Raw genomic sequence first — 20,615 nt, forward strand, 5'->3', positions numbered from 1 at the left:
AATCCTTTAAACCCTAGTCTGGGGGCTGTCTCAGTTTCAGCCCAGTCCAATCACAGCTCCACGTGTCTGGGGCTACAAAATCCCCTTCTCCCATTAGTTATCCTTGATCTGAAGCACGTACTGTCTTTTCACCTCTATGTATGCACCCCAACAATCCACAGCAGACCCAGGAAGAATTCTTGGAAACAACACACATTTTTAGCAGGCTTTCTCTTCTTTCCAAGGGGAGTCTTAGCATACCAGTTCTGTGAAAAAAAATATGTAAAAGATATAGAGAAGACCGGAAATATTATATCATGAGGGTTTACTTTTCCAAAAACATAATATCGTATTGTCAAGTTAGCTATTTACTTCAATGGGCAATGAAAAGTCATGCTATCAGACATTTGAGAGATTTTTCTAACTTTTAGTGCCTCTTCTTCTTCCTGAAACGCAGGGTCTATTCTTGCTAACGGAGACACAAACTCTGAGGCAGTTAGTGGACGTTTAGGAAATTGCTGAATGCGCCGTTCAGTCAAGATGCTGCGCACCACCTGCACCATGTGACCCTGTGTGTAGCCATCAGAGATTTTTGCCAGAGAGCTAAGGTCCAGGTCACTGGTCACTTCTCCTCCATTCTTTTTTATCAGCTCTTTCCACATTACTGTGAAAATTTGCAGATGCATGATTGGAAACACTTGTGATTTTGCTTTTTCACCATTAGACAGATCACAAGTGGGTTACACACTTTACCACCTCCTCATCTTTTGGTACTTTTTTGTAAAACATCTTTTCAGCTTCTCCAATACATATTACAGAATGCTGCATCCGTTTGGTGACCTAAATAGAATACAAAGTAAAGAGTACATCAAAATATCAACAATTTGCAGGCCAGTATCACAGATTTAGGCCAATATCAAATTAACCTTTACCTTAAACACCACATGCAGCAGCATCTGCAATCCACTCTTGCCAGGGTATTTTCCAGCCACGTTTAAAGTTGAAAGGTCAAACAGATTGGCTCCAGTCTCCTGGCAGATGGCATGGACCAACATTTTCTTACCCACCCCTGACGCCCTACTAGCAGCATGGTTTTCACCAGGGGAGCCTTCTCATGCACTGCTTGGGAACCTATAGGACGAGAAAATGTTTTATTTTATCCATTTATCTGGCCAGCTTGACATCATATGAAGAAGTTAACATTTCTAAAGTAAAAGTGTGCAAATCCTGAGCGAACAATTTACTCACCTAATGGTAAGACAGCATAGAGAGCAACTTGCCGAACATCAGATAAGGACGGCATAAGCTCAATGTCAGACTGTCGTAGAGTTGTGCCGAGGTAGCTATAGTCCCCTTTAATGACAGAGATGATGTGTCTAGAAAATTGTGTATATACTTACAGAAACCTATAACCCAGTTTAACTTATGAAAGGGCCAAACAACCATTAGAAGTGTTTGCTTCGGGCTTCAAAATATGTGTATTTCAAGGAGAATCATAAACAGATTGTAAATACCTAGAGAATCTTTTAGTTTAACATTATCTGCCTTTTTCAGCAATTCCTGTTCAACCAGCTCTTCAAACAGTGACTCAGTGGTCCTAAAGACAATTCAAACGTTTGGGGTCAATAAGACTTTTAAAAATGTTTTTGAAAGAAGTCTCATTTCTCATCAAGGCTGCATTTATTTGAGCAAAAATACATGAAAAACAGTAATACTGTGAAATATAATTACAATTTAAAATAACTTTTTTTATCTTAATATAGTTCAAAACGTAATTTATTCTTGTAATGGCACAGCTCATTTTTTCAGCAGCTATTACTCCAGTCTTCAGTGTCACATGATCCTTCAGAAATCATTCTAATTTGCTGATTTGGTGCTCAAGAAACATTTCTTATTATTAGCAATATTGAAAATATTTGCGCTGCTTAATATTTTTGTGGAAACTGATCATTTCTTTCAGGACTCTTTTGATGATGAAAAGAACAGCATTTATTTAAAAATCACTGTAAATGTATTTACTGTCACTTTTGATCTATTTAATGCATACTTACTGAATAAAAGTAATACATTCCTTTTAAAAAAATATCTTACCGACTCCAAACATTTGAACAGTAGTGTATTATTTAACGTTTATAGGAAACGTTCACCCAAAAATGAAAATGTCATTAATTACTTATGTATTCATATTCCTATTCAAACCTGTATGACTTTCTCCAGTGGAACACACAATTTGAATTTCTGTGGGATATTCTGGCATTTCCATTTAATGAAAGTGAATGGATATCATAAAAGTGGTTTATACAACTTGTTTGGTTCTGTATATTAAGTCTTCTAAATATAGTTCAAAAGTCACACAGTATGGACCACTTTAATGATGCTTTTGTGAGTGTTTTTTAAAGCTTGAAAGCCTTAGTCGTTATTCATTGCAGCTGCATGGAAAAAAACATTCAATACAATTATTAGAAATTTCTCCTTTTGATTTCCATGGAAGAGAGTCACACAGGTGTGAAACATAATGACAGTGAGTAATTAAAGATATGAACTATCCCTTTAATGGCGGAGAATTCCAAATTTCCAAATTTAAAAAAAAAAAACCTATCCGCTGTAAGGTCTTTGTCCTTCTTCTTCCTTTCACTTTTTGATGCCTTCTTTTTCTGTGCAGTAAGAAACAAAATGTGAATAAAGACATTAATTTTATCTCTTCAATTACATTGTGTAACATAAGACATACTGTACAGTCAATGTCTCTGATGTTATCCAATAAATCCATGTAAACAGAAGTGATTTACTGTACTTTTGCAGCACCCTTGACCTTTCCGCTTTTTTCTTTATCCACTGCCAGCTTACAATTAGCCAGTTCCTGTCTCATCAGTTCATCCACCTGAACAAGCAACAAAAACCAATGTCTCTGAGAGCTAGAACAAGGTTAATAAAATGACAATAATTGTGAGGGACACATGACCCTAAATGTTTGATCTCAGGGAGACTTTAAAAAGAAAAAACAGCAGTAAATGGAAAACAGCACGTACACAGAGCAGTTTAACAGCAGTCACTGTGGTTTCACAACAAGCTAAAAGACATTCAATGAACCATCAGTCGCCTGCTTTCTTATTTCCACCTCAATCTCTTTTCTTTTCTCCTCCTTGATCAGCTCCAGCTCGTGTCTTTGAGTAAAATTCTTGGACTCGTTTCTGTTTTTCCATACCTCTGCAGATCAGATGAGATAGTCACACTCAAACTCTCTCTCCTGAGACTGATATGCTGTTATAATACACATAAATGTTTAATTCTTCAATTTTTCTTGCCAGAAAAAGTCTCATATCCCCTCTCAAGATCTGCCAGATAGGCAGATGGTAGCATCTTCAGTCCAGGCTCTTCCTCCTGTAATAATACAGTTACAGCATATGTTACATGTAAAAAAAACTACACTCAATGAGATATACAGTAGAGAAATACTTGGTACACATTTTCAGTAATGTTCTTTGCAGTGTTTTACTATTTACTATTTTATCATTGTTATTGTGGTTTTAGAATATGTCGTTTTAAGCGCATATCAGGTCCTCAATTCTTACCTTTTTCTTTTGTCTCCTCCTTGCCCTTCGGCTTTTTGTTGGCATCTTCCTCCTCCTTTGCTGCCAGTTCTTCTGCCAGCTTCAAAGGAAGACATGATTGTCAACGAAAACATGACAAACACTTCATACTGTGTATTCTAGTTTTATTTAATCATAATCATACTGAACAGTATAGATAATGAACACCCCAAACAAATGTAATTCTACTGAGCCTTTTCTATATATACTGTAGGTTTTGGTCAAAGATGAACATGTATTCTAATAATGTCAATACGTTTACCTCCTCAGGTGTTTTCTCTGCGATTATAAGGGCTGAGCCTCCATCCTCCTCTGGTTAGTCAGGAAATGAGCCTGTTGCATCACTATTCACAAGTGCTCATGTTAAATGTTGTTAAAAGATGCTCAGTAAAACACCAAGGTAATATAAACTGTGTGCAACCTTTGGCAAGAGATCCCACTCACCGGCACTCTATGAACAACTGTCGGATCTGCTCTTGCATGGTCTCCTTCATTTCTGAACCCTCCACTTCCCTGAGCTGATAAATAAGAGATCCAATGGATTTCTGATAGTCATCTTCATGTTCATCTTGCCTGATCTGCCTGTTGGCCTCATTGTTTAGGGCATCCAGCTTGGTTTGGCATGGATAGGACCGTTTTGGATCAATGGCCTGAAGATGGCACAGCCAGAGTATTAGAGTTCCATCTACTGGTGGCAACATGGTGGTTGTACACTCAAAATGTAGTCAAGCTGTAGAAGCACAATGATCTTCATTAAAATATTTATGATTTACTTATGACTATTAATACAAAGCACATACTTTTGCTTTGCATGTATAATAAAGTACCCAAAAAGCACCTTACCTTCAGCAAGGATTGATACAAAAAATGACAGTAAAAAAACTTTTACATTGTTAAAAAAAATTATATCAAAAATATTTTATTTTACTTTCTAGTCATCAAATAATCCTGAAAAATATAATGTTTTCCACAAAAATATTGAGCACAACCGTTTTCAACACTGATAATAACAAGAAATGTTTCTTGAGCACCAAATCAGTATTAGAATGATTTCTGAAGGATCATGTGACACTGAAGACTGGAGTAATGGCTAACAAAAAATCATCTTTGCTATTACAGGAATAAACTGCACTTTAAAATAGATTTTTTTTATTTATATATTGTAATAATTTTTCACAGTATTGCTGTTTTTATTGTATACTTGATCAAATAAATGCAGCAATACTGTGAAAAATTATTATAATATATAAATAAAAAAATCTATTTTAAAGTGCAGTTTATTCCTGTAATAGCAAAGAGGATTTTTTTGTTAGCCATTACTCCAGTCTTCAGTGTCACATGACCCTTCAGAAATCATTCAGTATTGCTGTTTTTATTGTATACTTGATCAAATAAATGCAGCCTTGGTCAGCATAAGATGTTTCAAAATGTTTCAAAAACATTACAATAATTTAACCACCCCAAACCTTTGAATGATAGTAGTACATAATTCAGCTTACCATTCCAAGAAATATCATTTTATCTTCACGCAGCCTTTTTGTCATTTTTCTTTGCATGAAACCTCAAAACATCTAAATAGAGATTAGAATTACTTTAAGTAATTTACTGTATTTCTAAATCATTTTTGTGTAAACTAATAGTAATATATATATACACTATAACTATTTTGTGTGGATATAATAGTTTATATTTTACCTTTTGGAAACAAACTACAGCCTGGTCAGTGCTAACTGCCTCTTGCTCCTCAGCTTTCCTCTGTCTCTCAGAGTCTCTATGGATCTCTCTCATGAACTTTGCCCTCAGTCGGCCTTGCCGTGCTCTTTCAGCCACTTGGATGACTTTAATGGCCCTCTCCAGAGTCACATGTGCATTACAAGAGGCTTTGAGAGGTAAGAGAAGTCATATTAGAGCATAAAACAATCCAATTATTGTTGTCTGTCACATCCATTTGGTTTAATATAGCAGCAAACATTCTTTCTCTATCCTGTAGTACTTTGTTCCGCTCCCGAATGAAATACCTGGGAATTGGAATCTCAAGGTCCTCCTTCGACAAACATGAGATTGAAATGATGATTTATAGTTTTAATACATGTATTAAGTCCATTATAGCATTAAAGACACTCACAGGGTTTATTCTGAGGTCTTGGATGATGTCATCCATGTAGTGGTACTCAGAAAATTCCTTTTCCACAATTTCGTTCTTGAGCTCCAGAACTCGGCCCATCACACTGTCCAGCACCTGCCTAATCACACGCCTCTTTTGAGGGTGAACGCTATGGTCATAGGCCTCTTCCAGTTGTTAAGTAAAATATCAAATTAGTGGAAATGTCATTTGTTACCGTTGACAGTTACGTAAGACAAAAGTTTGAAACATTAACCGTAACAAGATAAAACTGAAATGCACATCTTTTAATTGCGTCTTCTGTTTAACAGTTATTAACAACTGTAAAGTTGCTTTTTATGCACATATAATATGGGACTCAGGAAGATGGGTTGGGGGAAAGGCAATGTTATTTGTAGTTTGAGAACAGACCGCTTGATGTCGCCAAGTACAACATCTTTATTGCTTGTCTGTAACTGTTCAAATGAGGCTTTAATACATCCAATGGTGGTAAGTAGACTACAGCATTCCAATAATCATATGTCTTAGGTAATGGGTTAAAGACTATATCAGGAGAGCGAACACTTATCCTATAGCTATGCTGAGATTAAGCTTTGCAATGTCGAAAATGCAGTAGCCTATTCCATTGTCATGACCATATGTAAAGTTAAAAAGTAAAGTATGCCTATAGTTTGAAATGTCCTCATGCAGATGTGGCATTTAAGTATCTGAAGATTATTTTGTCTGTTTCTAATGTCAGTATGAACCCAGAGTGCATCTTGATGTCAAGAGGGGAAAAGGCTGTTTCCTTCCAATTCCCAAATGAAAAGCAGGTTCACTGAGAGCAACTAGAGCTGTTTGTCTTTTCACATTGTACTTTTACATGGATTCAACAGAGAAGGGGTTTACAACTTTTATACACCCAGGGATTCCATGGATAGATTGTTAATGCCATCAGTCTAGGGTTTATGGATAGATCACAGCTTTAAACTATTGTCACTTTAATTATTGCCACCATAATTTAACTATTTTAAGGGTGTCCACCCCCCAGACTTTTCATTTCTCCAACAAGGTGTCAAGTTTTTTTTTTGTTAGTGCATTTCAGAATTTAAATTCATAATAATTTCTTATTATTTTTATAATTTGCAATTATTATTATTTTTTTTTTTAGTAAAAATGTACGTTTGATTGGTATTTATGTATAGGTTACATTTTTATTTATGTTTTAAGAATAAATAACTATACTGTACTTATTATTAATATTATTATTATCATTATATAAATACTGCCATCAATGTCACCATGTTTTAGAGAATTTAATTCTTAGAGCATTTCAGAATTTAAATTCATAACACGTTTTAATTATTTTTATACTTTGCAATTAATATAAGCCAAGGTTCATTCAGATTTTCCCCCCAAAGTGGAAAATGTCATTACCATCACACATAATTACCCACATACTCTACATCAAACTTGAAGGCCAGATTTCCAGGACATGACCCCTGCAAGACCTTCACAGACCCCTGGGGTGGGGGGTGGGGGAAACCCTGCTACAGAGAAATATTAAGAAGCTTAAAGAAATAATCAAGGTTCACGTGCTTTACACAACGCATGAGAACAGGTTGAAATAATGTGATAATTCATAAAATATTTAAATGCTCAAAATCATTCCAATCAGACTATTGATCTGTGTTTGCTTGTTATGACATACAAAAGTTAAGAACCCTGGAATTTGTGCGTTAAGCGTGTAATACCAGCACAAAGCCTAGTGCAAACTTGAGTTGGGAGGTGGAAACAAGCGGGGCTTACCAGGATAGCGCTGCTTAGTGCAGTCACAACACCCGACCAATCCATGAACAAAAGCGTCCAGGCGTTAATTTCACAGCTCAGCTACATTTAAGCAAGTATATTTGGATATATGGATAATTGAGGTTCCCCATCATCTTCTTGGGGGTACATGGCGCGATGGATATCTCCAAGAACATTTACGCGTGCAGCCCTCTACCAGCTATGAATCTTTTAATAAATCGCAGAGAGGAGTTTTGAGACACTTTTTATAGTTATCTGAACTTCTGTGATGGATTTGAAACAAAAGGAGGGGCGAATGTCAAAGGAACTGACCACGAGTTGAGGGGGAAAAAACCTAAGGGAAAGATGTCTACATTTGCCACCCACCCGAAATCGATTGTATTACATTCAAGAAGCTTCGCACTTGACGTATAAAAACAAGACGCATGTTCTCAAGAAAGACACGCGACAACAGGAACTGTTGGAAGATATATTTTTCTCTGACAACTTTGCGCGCACATCATTAGAGGTAGAATCACCTACCAATATATAATCGCGTAAGTTTTTATTTATGTTATGCTTATGTGAGTACATACTTTATCATTACATTAAAGTGAATTGATTATTTTTATGATTTCGACAAGTTTAAACATGTAGACAGTACAGAATAGTTGGATTTAGGTCATTTCATGTACATGTACGCACCATTTTATTATTTATTTATGTAGTTTTACCTTTATTTGCCGTAAGTATATAGTTTAGACAGGTCTAGACTTTTAGGTCGGACTCGAATCTGGATGTAATATGTACTGCATAAACACAGGACCACTGCGCAACTGCTCTGACATCTGCGTATTTTACGCACGGTCAACTTTTAGTACGAGGATGTAATGACTATGTTTGCTTGTTTTGTTCGTTTATCAGGCTGGAAAGCCATGCGGGCTGAGAAGAGATGGCACATATTATTGAGTATGATTATTTTGCTCATCACCTCCAGCCAGTGCATGGACAGCAAGGAGGTAAAGGAGTCGGAAAGGAAAACTCTGCTTAACCTAATCCTGCAAGTGATCGGGGACAAGCCCGCGTCCAGGCGCGTAACCAGTGGCCTCTACTCTGTATCTCAAGATGTGAAGTTTTCCTCTCGTGAAAAGACTGCACAATTGTCCAAGTGGGACAACAGCAGACCACTAGGTAAGCTGATTTGAGATCAGGTGATGATGCAAAAGTAATCCTGGGCATTAACTCCTTCCTGTTAATGGGAGTTTTTTTTTTTTTTTGCTTTAATCACTTATTGCATGGACAGCTGTTCATATTTTGCCTTATGTACACTTGAATGAATTGCAAAGACAGTAACAAAACCTGTATTCTTTGAATAATTTTGAAACGTTCAGTAAAAAAAAAAAGACATGAAATTGGATTAAAGGACACTCTTTTGATCTGCAGAGGGTAGTAAAATTAATGCTTATGTCTTGTTAGACAGATCACATATTGCTGAAATCATCTGTGTAGATCTAAGGACTGCTCATAGACAAGTTTAAAAGCTTGAGAATTTGTGATGCTGGTTGTCATGTAATGGTGTGTGCTGATGATCTGCACTTTGTGAGTAATGACTTGGTTAACTGGTTTATTAATAAGTAAAATTAAGAAAAAATCATGTGATTCATCAACCTGACCACACTAAAAAAAGAAATGATTCCCAATTGCACATTATATCTACAGTGTAGGCAAAGACTTTTCCATGTGTCTCACACATATAACATTTGAAATAGGCCTATGACTTTTTAGTACTTTTTGATGCTAAGTAGGCCTAGTCTTTACTTATTTATAATTACTGTTATAATGTTATATTCCCCAGTCCCCTAGCATATGTTGCTAGTGATAACTTAAAAACATGTTGTGCTTGTGGAGTCACATTCTACCTCTGTATACCAACAAGAATGGATTGTTTTAAACAAAAACCAGATACATGTCCATCTCTGTCCATTACTTTCTTGCTTTCTGAGACACCATTAATAGATGAGCCCTCCATAATAGATAAGAGCCTCATCTACATCTGTACTGGTTAACATGGTCATTGAGTCTTGAGTCAACTTGAGTCTCATGTTAATACAGCAAATATAGTAGAATTATGCGAAGATGAATACAGGTGAATTATATATTGGTAGGTGATTCTACAGGTATATATAAATGCATTTCATTAAAATATAGTTCGCTGAACCCAATGAACATTACTTGTACATTTAAATGTTATGTACTTGACATAGTTCATGCTGGAATAATAATACTTGCTTATTGGTGTAATTTTCCAAAGAGTGTTAACATTTGTCCTCAACTAAATATGTGTTGTTTAACAGCAACTACTGAATGTTCCATGTCTAGAATCTGACCAGTGTTTTGATGTGTTCAGAGGTATTTTAGCATTTCTGTTACTCTTGGAATAGTTTGTTATACTCAAATACAGACAAAAAAGTTACTGTGCTACTACGTGGTTTCTTCGCTGCTGTGACACCCCCATTAATTAATTTGACTAAAACAAATTTCATGAAATTTTGACAGTGCCAGTGCAAGTTTTTCAGAATTCAGAATTTGCTATTTAAATGTCTTAGCCATATCAAAAGAAAAAAACACTGATTGACATGTGTTGTTACACAGAAATCATGTGCCAAATTTTTTTTACACCCATAAACATCTGCTATTGCTGATCTGAATGACCTTTGACTGAGTTTACTGCCTTTAAAGTTTTGCAATGAAAGTGATTTTAATCCAGTGAAAACATGCAAGTTTTGAAAACTGAGTTGATCATGGACCTTTATATAATCAAAACAATCAACACACTGTATTGTACTGTACCCTTCTGAACAGAACAGCCCATTAGTATAGGCATTTAGTCATCTTATGTAAGACTCTGGTGTGACGACACGCGTATAGACCCGGAATTATATTGACAGGTGTTTGATAGTGCATCATCTCTTCGATTCTCTTATTAAAATTGGAAAAGATTAGCCCACAGTTGAAGGATCAGTGTAGGCATAAAAAATGTAGGAAGTCACTGTATTTTGAATGAAAGAGGAACTCATTCATAAAGCATTGTTGGTTATCCTACATTCTGAGGCAGGTTAAAATTAGCTGCTGCATGGATTTGTGGACCTGACATTGATAGGTATTACAACTTTGCATGCAATAATCTCCTTACTCCGATAGGCTGGAACTGATATGGTCTACATGTGGGGACGGTGTCCCAGGGTCGGGCGGGCCACAGATTGTACATAATTAGCAAGGACCCCAAGCCTCTAGCAGATTTACTGAGTGCTGGATTATCAATCTGGGATTGCATTTTACATATATGCTGTAAATGGCTGTCCGTCTTTCTTACGTCAATCATTTAGTCACCAGAGTCAAACATATGGCATATATGACTGTAATCAGTTATATCATCATCATGTGGAAGTTTTCCAAGAGGTTGTTGCTGCAAGCATTTATGAGTTTGAGATCTGACAGACTATTAACAGTATTTACAAGACTATTAACAAACTGTCTGTAAATTCATCATTAATTTTGGGCTGATGCACACCAAAGTCATGTTTTCAGTTTTGCTAAACTTTCGGGGAGGTCGTCAACAAAACAAATGGTTTATGAAGAATGTCTTCATTAAATTTACTAATAATAGAAGTCAGTGGTACGTACCTATATAGATACAGTGGGGCAAAAAAGTATTTAGTCAGCCACCAATTGTGCAAGTTCCCTATATAGATAGCTAAGTAAGCAGACTTCATGCCATGTGTTAGACAGTGTATTCAGTGACTAAGCTGGATGCAAGCTGATGACATAATCATTCCCAGACTAAATAGTTATATTGTAAATGGTTATATTGTACAAAGTTGTCTCTTTGTAATATTTCTTTTTTTTAATACTCACCATTAACTTTAAACAGAAATCTCAGTGTTTTATATACCGGCAATAATTTTCTGTTGAAGTTGTGATGAATATCAAACATATTTTATAGTTGCCACTTGGCAGAGACTTTGTGTTTTTTAACTCCTGAAACACTTACCCAAGGGGATACTTGAGTAGTTTCAGTTTTGTTTTGTATATATATTTATATATTAGTGCTATCGCGATTAATCGCATCCAAAATAAAAGTTTTTGTTTACATAATATATGTTTGTATACTGTGTATATTTATTATGTATATATAAATACAAACACATGCATGTACAGTGGGTACGGAAAGTATTCAGACCCCCTTAAAATTTTCACTCTTAACAATATTGCAGCCATTTGCTAAAATCATTCAAGTTAAGTTTTTTTCCTCATTAATGTATATTAATAATTAATATGTAAAATAATATTTTGAAAATATTTACTGTATGTGTGTGCATTTATATATACATAATAAATAAACACAGTAAACACACATATATTATGTAAACAAAAACTTTTATTTTGGATGCGATTAATCTTTTGACAGCACTAATATGCAATATATATATATATATATTATATTATATATATATTACATTAATGAAACACAGTTCCATATTTTTTAAGAAAAGAAAAACATTTTGATTTGGATGTCACAAATTATAGTGGAATATCTAATAATATATGCAGACAGAGACAGATTTCTCCATTAAAATACAATGATCTTTCCTGTTTTCATCCATCAAATGTCTCCTATCCAACCAACCTCAAGGTAAATGCAATAACAGCTTCTATGTTTCAAACTGCTTCAGTCTGAGAGGAAGCTATGGTTAGTCTGTTTTGTTTTCCCACAGTATAAATTGCCTATTTCAGTTTAATTCAAAATTGCAAATTAATATCCAGTATTATACGAGTTAAAAGAACACATTTGAAGCTAAAAGAATCGATTTGATATCGATGAAGGGGTATATTTACTAGTTTTGAGCCTTATTGATTAGGCTGGGGTGGTACATAAGGCAAAAACATCAACACTGTTTTTTTGTCCGTCTGTTTCAGAGATTGTCTCAAGAGACATAAGCATGAAAGGCAAATTTATAGAACATTTTACAGGTAAACGAAACCCTATTTCAATATGTTTAATCTTTCTTGTAGTATTACAATTTTCAAGCAGCCCTCTAGATGAGGTCTAGATGTGTGGCTATGTATCTTCAGAATAACTACTCTTACTGTTGCTGCAGTGTATAATATGTATACAGTACTGGCCACATATAAATTTATTAGGGAAGTCGTGGCCTAATGGTTAGAGAGTTGGACCTGTAACCCAAAAGGTTGTGGGTTCGAGTCTCGTACCGGCAGGGATTGTAGGTGGGGAGAGTGAATGTACAGTGCTCTCTCCACCTTCGATACCATGACTGAGGTGCCCTTGAGCAAGGCACCGAACCCCCAACTGCTCCCCGGGCGCCGCAGCAAAAATGGCTGCCCACTGCTCCGGGTGTGTGTTCACTGCTGTGTGTGTGCACTTTGGATGGGTTAAATGCAGAGCACTAATTCCAAGTATGGGTCACCATACTTGGCCAGATGTCACTTCACTTTCACTTTTCACTTTCAGTGAAAATTTTCAATTTTTCTTATGACCTACTACATTTGCCATGTTTACTTCGTTGAATATTGTATCCCACAATGCAGTGCATTCAATCTGGCCTTCCATTTCCGGTGTCAGGAATGAAACAGAAGTAATATCTCTTTATTGACTCATTATTTGATTTGACGGCCAAAAATAAAATCCATTTTTACACAAAACTGGATTACAAAAATGTCAAGATAATAACCAGACACCATTCATTGACTCGCATGCAACATGTAACTTGATGAGGTCATGTGACAAATGCAGCCAGCTCATGTGACAAAAATGTAGCATTCTGTTTAAAATGATGATTGTGGAATAAGACAATATATGCAATATATACTGTGCAGTATTCAGTATCCGTTCTGAATACATCCTCTGTTTTCATTCTCATTATAGGCATATTTTTAAATCTGTCTCATTAGAAATTAGCAGTTTTCGTCCTGTAAAACATAAAGCCAGTCAAATGAGTTAAGCCTGCAGTAGGTGAACTTAGGTAGTGTTTTTACCGCCCGGTTGTGAAATACACTTTGTACTCCAGCCAAATGTTGTTAGGAAAAGCACATTTAAGATGATTATTCATTGCAGAATCTTTTTTCACCTACGATAATTAGTGTGAAAATGTGTTATCCAGAAGCTCATACAATGAAACTTTGTAAGAGCGTTGCCAGAATCAGAATCATTAAGTCTCTGCCCTTGTGATGGCATGTCAAGTGTTAGCATGTGCTTATTCTCCTTCCGGGTTTCTGCACAAGTGAAAAAATGACTCGGTGACAGCACCTTCAGCTAACTTTACCATCTTCTTTGTACAAGTTTGTGAGATTAGGCATAATGCTTAAGTAGACATTTTGAAATTAAAAGATCAATTATTTCATTCACCAGAGTAATTAATCTGACTATAACCTATAACCTTATCATATCATAATTGAAACTTTTTTTTCAAGCAGGACCAGTCAAGTTTCCATCTGAATGCAGGACACATTTCCATAGAATTTATCACAATACAAGGGAATGTTCCAGACCAACATGTACGTATACATATATCTTTAACTAAGAAATATTTCAACAAAAATTGAAAATGTTCATCATTTACTCATTTACCCTCATGTCATCATCTGTATGGTTTTTCTGCTGTGGAACACAAAAGAAGATATTTTGAAAAATGTGTCCATGTTTCTTTGTCCATACAATGAAGGTAAATGGGGTCCAATGTTGTTTGTACCCCAATGTTCTTTAAATATATTTTGTTTTTATATCTTTTTTTTTTTTAGAATAAATGATGACAGAATCTTCATTTTGGAATGAAAATGTTTGAAATGAAGGCATGAAATGTTTACCTGCAAATTCAAATTAGAATTCTGTTATTCTTAATTGATTTTGTATTATGCTGCTTATATGTGTGTGCGTTCATTTTATAGAGACTTTAGAAATGCTGCCTATGTTTCTATTTTTCTGAAATAAAAAAAAAACAGTTTTGACAGGGCGTTACACCGCAACGAAAATGCTCCTCCACCCTTAGTCCTCATGGACTTCATAGTGTTCAGGAGAAGTTTAGCGTTTTCCATTAAATAACACTTATCTAATGGCCCAGCTAAAGTGTTACTCTGTATAAAGAGCATAAATGTCGAAACGAATCAAGTCTCCTTTTCTTCAACTGTACTACATTTTATATTTCACAAAATAAAAGACAATAGTTTCCCAAAATCATGATCAGATTTATATTTTGGGTCACAACTGATGCCTATTTCCTCTAGACATTGGCCGTTTAAGTGATTTGTTTTATATTTCTTGAGTGAAAACACTTGTGTGTTAGTGGTCAGCGATGTTTTGTGAACTTGCTCCACGACCCTCCTCTGTGGTTCTCCGTAGAGAAAGAAGAGTTGTGAAATTCAGCCTTAGATACTGTGGATATTTATTGTTTAAAGCAGGATCTATGAATTATTGCAAGTAGAAGTAAAGAAAGTGCAGCATGTGTATACCAATGAGATATTATTTTTATACAGTGAGCTTTGTAAATAAGTTCATGCAAAACTGACCAGTTGTATTTGAGGACTTGGCAGCCATGAGGAACACTGGGAATGGCAAAAGCATAATAATTCATACCTAAATCAGAGTTTCTGTCTTGCAGAGCATTTTTATAACTTAAATGCTCCCTAAACTGCAGTAAACTTGAAACATGATAAGTTTCATGTATGGTGACAGCGAATCCAAAGCCGTTTCATGCCATATACTTTTAAGATACTTTGTAGTGTTTGAGTTCTGTTTTGACATTGTCACTTTTAAATGGGAGGGAGGGAAACGTGGCAGTACCTTGAGAGAAAATGACAGCAACGGTGCTTGGAAATGGGATGTTCAGACTTCACAAACACCATTAAGGGTGGAAGCATGTGGCGCTTGAACCCACACAGTCATTTTAGGCCATCAAGTACATTACTGGAGCCGAGATGAAGCTATTTACAGGGATCCATCTAACCCTTAGCCATGTTCATGCTCTATACGTCATCCCGTGATGGCATGAGAGCTCCACTTAAAACTGAATTTCATCAGTGCGTTTGAAGTGGTGATGTTTGCTTCATGTCACAACTCGAGCCAGAGAGTCCGTGTCTGTTTAACATTCTGAAAATAAAAAATTCCCTGTTTTCACTTTCTTTTTCTTGTCCCCGACAGATTATAAAAGATGTGCACGATTGCTAACAAGACTAGCTATGAGTCCCCTTTGCACACAGTCATAGAAACTGCATGTAAGTACAACGCCGTTTTTAACTATTTGGCAATTTGTAAGCAATTTTATTGTTTTTATGTGGAGTGCCTTTTGTTCTATTCATCAAAACCTGTTAAATTTCTTACTTGTAATCCATTTAATTTTCATAAATATATATAAAAAGTAATAGAAAATATCATAATAAAATAATATAGTATATTATATAATAATATTCATACACATATATGAACACATGTAAATATGAGTATTTATATTGTTATTATGTGCATATTTGTTATGTGTATGTGTGTATTTATATAATATATAATTTTCTGAAACAAGACGACTGCAAGATTTGTAACATGATAGCCGAGCCTGCTCCTGGTTACTGTTGGGAAAGTTTTGCATGTTTCTTTAACTGAAACCTTAGAAGAAATATTGAGTAAGATATAATGTCAGTTTAATCATCGCCATCTGGTACATTCTAAGGCATGCAGTTAATGCACGGTTCACACAGGCAGAAAAGAATTTCCAAGAAATTCCATTTCTAAATTTGCATTGTAACGCACATGCAACTAGGAACCAATCATTTTGAAGTAATTATACACAAAGTGATGTAACAAAGTCTTCCGAGAGTCCATGTTCTGGCAATTAAAATTTAAATGTATAATGCCTTGAAACTGATTTTGACTTAAGATATTCGTCTTTATGTCTGTATAATTGATAAAAAGCAGTGCACAAGCTTGGATAGCAGACTTTTCCTGTCTTGTGTTATTTTTCCTTTTTGCCAAGTTGCTATTGCATAATGCAATTTTTTCTGATAGATTATACAATTTAATAATTGTATATTAGATTGTGTAATAAAATGATTAAATAACTATCTTGGCAAGTCAATCAGAGCTCAGTCAGAGTTAAAGAATCAAACATTATTTATTTAAAACTTATTCAGAATTGTTCACCACAAATCTGTGATGCTGGAATTAGTCTGTGCTGCTGGAATGAGACATTCAAAGAACCTGTTAGTGAAAGGTGAAAGAATCCATTACCAATCTGAATGTCAAATGATGGGGCTGGTGAATTATGGTGGCTTTATTAGGTTGCTCAGACTGGTTTCCCTCTGAATCAGTTAGAAATGGTTAAATTGTCTTTTATGATGTGAATAAGTGATTTCCATTGAAGTGGAGAGAAATTCATTCAAGTCTGAAGTTCATTGTTTCTGTGTAGGACAGGTTGAGTTGCTGGAACTTCCTTTTGTATGCTGTCTTTCTGATACTTTTTTCTAACTGTAACCGAATCCTAAAAGTATTGATTTAAAATATAAAGGAAATATAATATGATTAAATATGAACACATTTCTGTTCAATTCTCTATGTCTCACAGGTCCTGAGGATATAAAAGAAGAAACTCCAGAGATGTTAGAGTAAATTATTATTTCCAAGGAAGTGCCTTCAAATCACTGCAATTAACTGACATTTTTTTCATTTATGTCATTTCCATTTCCAAAGTATGCTTGTTCTTTAATAATAATAATAAAAATGGCTTTTTATCGTTATTTATGTTTGTTTTAAAATATTCTTATAATACAGTTTTGTTTAATAGCTTTGCTTTTTATATTATGAGTTCTAAAGAAAGTATTATTTGCAGCCAATTATTTATTTAAATGATATGTAAATATTCAGTCCTGATTACATTTGAATATATCTCATTAAGCCACCATTACTCTTACATATATTTCTGTTCCAAATATATTATTTCAATTCCTTACACTTAAAAAAAAAAGATTGTGTATATGAAAGTTTCTTACCATGCTGTCATTTCCATGATATCTATTGGCACTTATAGAAATTCGAATGAAGAATTATTTCGAATTGCAAAAGCATATTGTTTGATAACAATGGTAATATTGCACTGATGCTTTGAAAGAATAAAAACATTCAAGCACAATATTTGATTTCCTGTTTTTTTTTTTTTTCCTTTTTATGAATTAAAATGTTATTAAATTATTCATTATAAAACTGTTTGATCTGATGATATATTTCTCCAAAGCATTCCTGTGGCTGGTAATAAATAATGTGAGCATGAAAACATCATATTTTGGGTCTCTTTTAGCTGATTTTGTTGGATGATTGATTGGGTCGTCAGCTATCATGAAATATGCTCCATTCCAGTAATTGAGCAGATTTCATAACAGCTGACAATCCATTTCTTCTGTATCAGGGGAAACATAAGATCATAAATCTCTCACAGTATATCCCAACGGTTGGCACCAAGTCTCTGTCACCCTTAAATGTCTTGTTTGACTTAATTGCTTACATGCTTGTATAGTACTTTTTTATATGTGCTGTCATGCGTTTTGATTTGCAGCTTTATTTTTATTTTATTGTTTATTATTATTATTATTATTTAGAGTAAAGATCAGTTTGCAGTCATAGTTCTGTAATTGTTTATCAGGATTTCGAAAGCCGCTTATCTTGACTTTGTCTTGGATTCGAGTAACTTCTCCGTTTGTTTTCGACAACTTTGCAGATACATCATCGCTACAGTGTGTCTTTTAGCACTGGAGTAAGATTACGTCTGAGAAATTCTTAAGAGAAATGCACACAAACAAGAGTGGACCCTTTCAAATGAGCAAATAAACAGAGACTATTCACTCTTGGAGATCCTGTTCTCGTAATAGGAATGACAACCATTTTGTCTTCCCCTTCTGTTGGTTTTGCTAAAACAGATACATTTGAGATCAACTAAAACTGTGGCTTTATCTAGATCTCCATCGTAATAAATATTTCCCTGATCTGATCTGGATGATTAATAACACAAACATGAAATATGGCCCTGAGCTGTGTTTAATTGTTGTTTGGAGTGTGACATAAACATATTAAAGCGGCCACTTGAAAGCTTTGCCAGAACTCACAGTGCTACAAGTTCTCACGCCAGAATGTCTCTGAAAACTTATCACAATAATTAGTATGGTAAATGCATGACAGGATCTTGCTTATCAGACATATTTGTGTTTCATATTGTCTCTAGCTTGTTTAAAGGGGTCATACCATGCCTTATTTCTGTTCCCTGAGGTCCATTTATAATGTTAAGTTTTAATTTTTTGAGTTTTTAATGATAATTTTCTACGGACCCTAGAATGATGTTAAACGGATACCTTTTTTTACATTACGCCTGTAATTTGGTTGCTGTGCCTTTAAGACTCCTATGTAAACACTGCTTTGCATGTGCAATGAGTAAAAGCAGAGGTCATTGATATGTAGTGTGATTGTTCAAATGTATTCATATGACGCCAGAAACTTTCTTTCTTTCTTTTTTCTTTTCTTTTTTTGCAGATTAGTATCAACAGTCTTTTTTTCATTTCGGAAGGAAGTTTTCAAACTGCAATCAAAAGATTAGTTTGATTCTTCATGATATGACCCCTTTTAAGTGTTCTTAATAAACTAAAAACCCATTTTGATGAATGTGTACTCATGAACGTATTTTACGTCGTTGCGACCACAAGCTTTCTGTTAAAAATGGGATTCTCGCTCCAGTGCGCCACAGTGAAAATCTGGGAAAGTAATACCAGGAAATCAATTTCCTTCACCATTCATCATTGTTATCTCGTGTGACATGGTTTGAGTGTTTTTTTTTAGAGTCTTCTATGAAATAGCAATTGGCTTTACTGGTCTAGAGGGAATATAAATCCTCAGACATAGTTACTTTAAATGTCTTGCAACAAAAACTTTTCAAATGCATCCCTATCTAACTGACGGCTTATGTCGTAATTAAGACTCCGTTTGAAAGCATCAATACATCACTTCAGACTGAGATTATTGCGGAGTCAAAATGGCAGGTATCTTGGGCTTTCACAAACAGTCTAATTTGATTCTAATGCTATAAATAATGTGTATCCACCAGGGCCGTTACAGAGCCTTCTTCTCATCAGGTGGGCATAAACAATCTATCGTGATCGAAACGGGATATCACTTATCACAAAGACAAACAGCAGAGATTAAAGAAGGAGACAGAAGACTCACAAGGGAGGATATGTGGGAGGGTTCTAACACAATTATACCCAAACACACAATCCTCCAGTTACCGGCAAGCTGTCCGGAGCTAAGTCTAACAAAGGCAGGTCGTTCCCTTATTCAGGGTTCTTCATCACGGAAGCGAAGAGCCCCAGCTCCATTCATGAAGTGATAAATTAGAGAGACTTTGTCCAATAGTTTCCCTGGTAATGATTCTTGACCGCATCCTCAGTGACTCACCAGAGAGTGATGTGGACGTGTCTATCAAAAGCAAGACCCAGACCTATTTATTGACTTCACAGATTCGTTTTTGTGTAAGTAAATCTATACTTCTAAATCACGCATGCTTTAAATGTGTGATTCACACTGACACACCGTCTAAAATAATTATTGTATTTAAAATGTGACTGATTCAAAGTTGGGGGCTGAACAATGTGCGTGTTCAGTAAGTGTATGAGGCACTTTCCACGAATACTACATATGACCTAAAATTAGAGTTTTTAAAAATGAAGTACTTTTATCTTTTCCACCAAATGGTCAGTGAAAAATTATGCTTTTATCTTCAGAAAATGTTGACTATCAAGTTCAGGAGGTAAAACTAAATATGTGAGTGTTTATCTTCTATCACTAGCCATTCTTTCTATTTTACATGGGTTTTCAAACTGCACATTAATATATCAAACAGACAAAATGTATACAAAGTTAGCTGGGGCAAGCTAGTTTGAGATGAAATGTTGATTTGGTGATATATATTTCCAATAAATTTAAAAAAGTGTAACAATAATGGTAATAATGGTGAATGCAATCATAAGTTTTTTTTGTAAACAAATTAATATTTTTATTCAGCTATTCAGATGCATTGAATTGATCAAAAACAACAGTAAAGACTTGCTTTGTTACT

The 20,615-nt window shown here is 35.0% G+C and overlaps 1 protein-coding gene and 1 pseudogene across 2 annotated transcripts; one reads left to right on the forward strand and one right to left on the reverse strand.

Moving 5' to 3' along the window:
• Positions 1-134: 134 nt before the first annotated feature.
• LOC107549880 (IQ and AAA domain-containing protein 1-like) lies at positions 135-5,868 on the reverse strand (annotated as a pseudogene).
• Positions 5,869-7,465: 1,597 nt separating this feature from the next.
• alkal1 (ALK and LTK ligand 1) lies at positions 7,466-17,203 on the forward strand. Of its 2 annotated transcripts, none has more exons than XM_016229263.1 (6): positions 7,466-8,015; positions 8,383-8,649; positions 12,436-12,489; positions 13,948-14,031; positions 15,671-15,744; positions 17,085-17,203. In XM_016229263.1, exons 2-5 carry the CDS (start codon positions 8,394-8,396, stop codon positions 15,733-15,735), a joined length of 459 nt encoding a protein of 152 aa, XP_016084749.1. In that variant the 5' UTR covers positions 7,466-8,015; positions 8,383-8,393; the 3' UTR covers positions 15,736-15,744; positions 17,085-17,203. The 2 variants fall into 2 exon arrangements, with proteins under 2 accessions (XP_016084749.1, XP_016084756.1); XM_016229270.1 differs by having other exon boundaries at positions 7,466-7,987.
• The last annotated feature ends 3,412 nt before the right edge of the window (positions 17,204-20,615 follow it).

The sequence above is a fragment of the Sinocyclocheilus grahami genome, unplaced genomic scaffold (genome assembly GCF_001515645.1).
Source record: "Sinocyclocheilus grahami isolate Dianchi unplaced genomic scaffold, SAMN03320097.WGS_v1.1 scaffold16.1, whole genome shotgun sequence".
In the NCBI taxonomy this organism is placed as follows: Eukaryota; Metazoa; Chordata; class Actinopteri; order Cypriniformes; family Cyprinidae; genus Sinocyclocheilus; species Sinocyclocheilus grahami.

What these genes read in the sequence shown, in the direction of transcription:
- alkal1 (XM_016229263.1), top strand. Translation starts at nt 8,394, where the DNA reads ATGCGGGCTGAGAAGAGATGGCACATATTATTGAGTATGATTATTTTG. An exon ending in ATTTATAGAACATTTTACAG is followed by an intron (nt 12,490 to 13,947) that starts GTAAACGAAACC and finishes TTTTTTTTCAAG; the next exon opens with CAGGACCAGTCAAGTTTCCA. An exon ending in GGAATGTTCCAGACCAACAT is followed by an intron (nt 14,032 to 15,670) that starts GTACGTATACAT and finishes TGTCCCCGACAG; the next exon opens with ATTATAAAAGATGTGCACGA.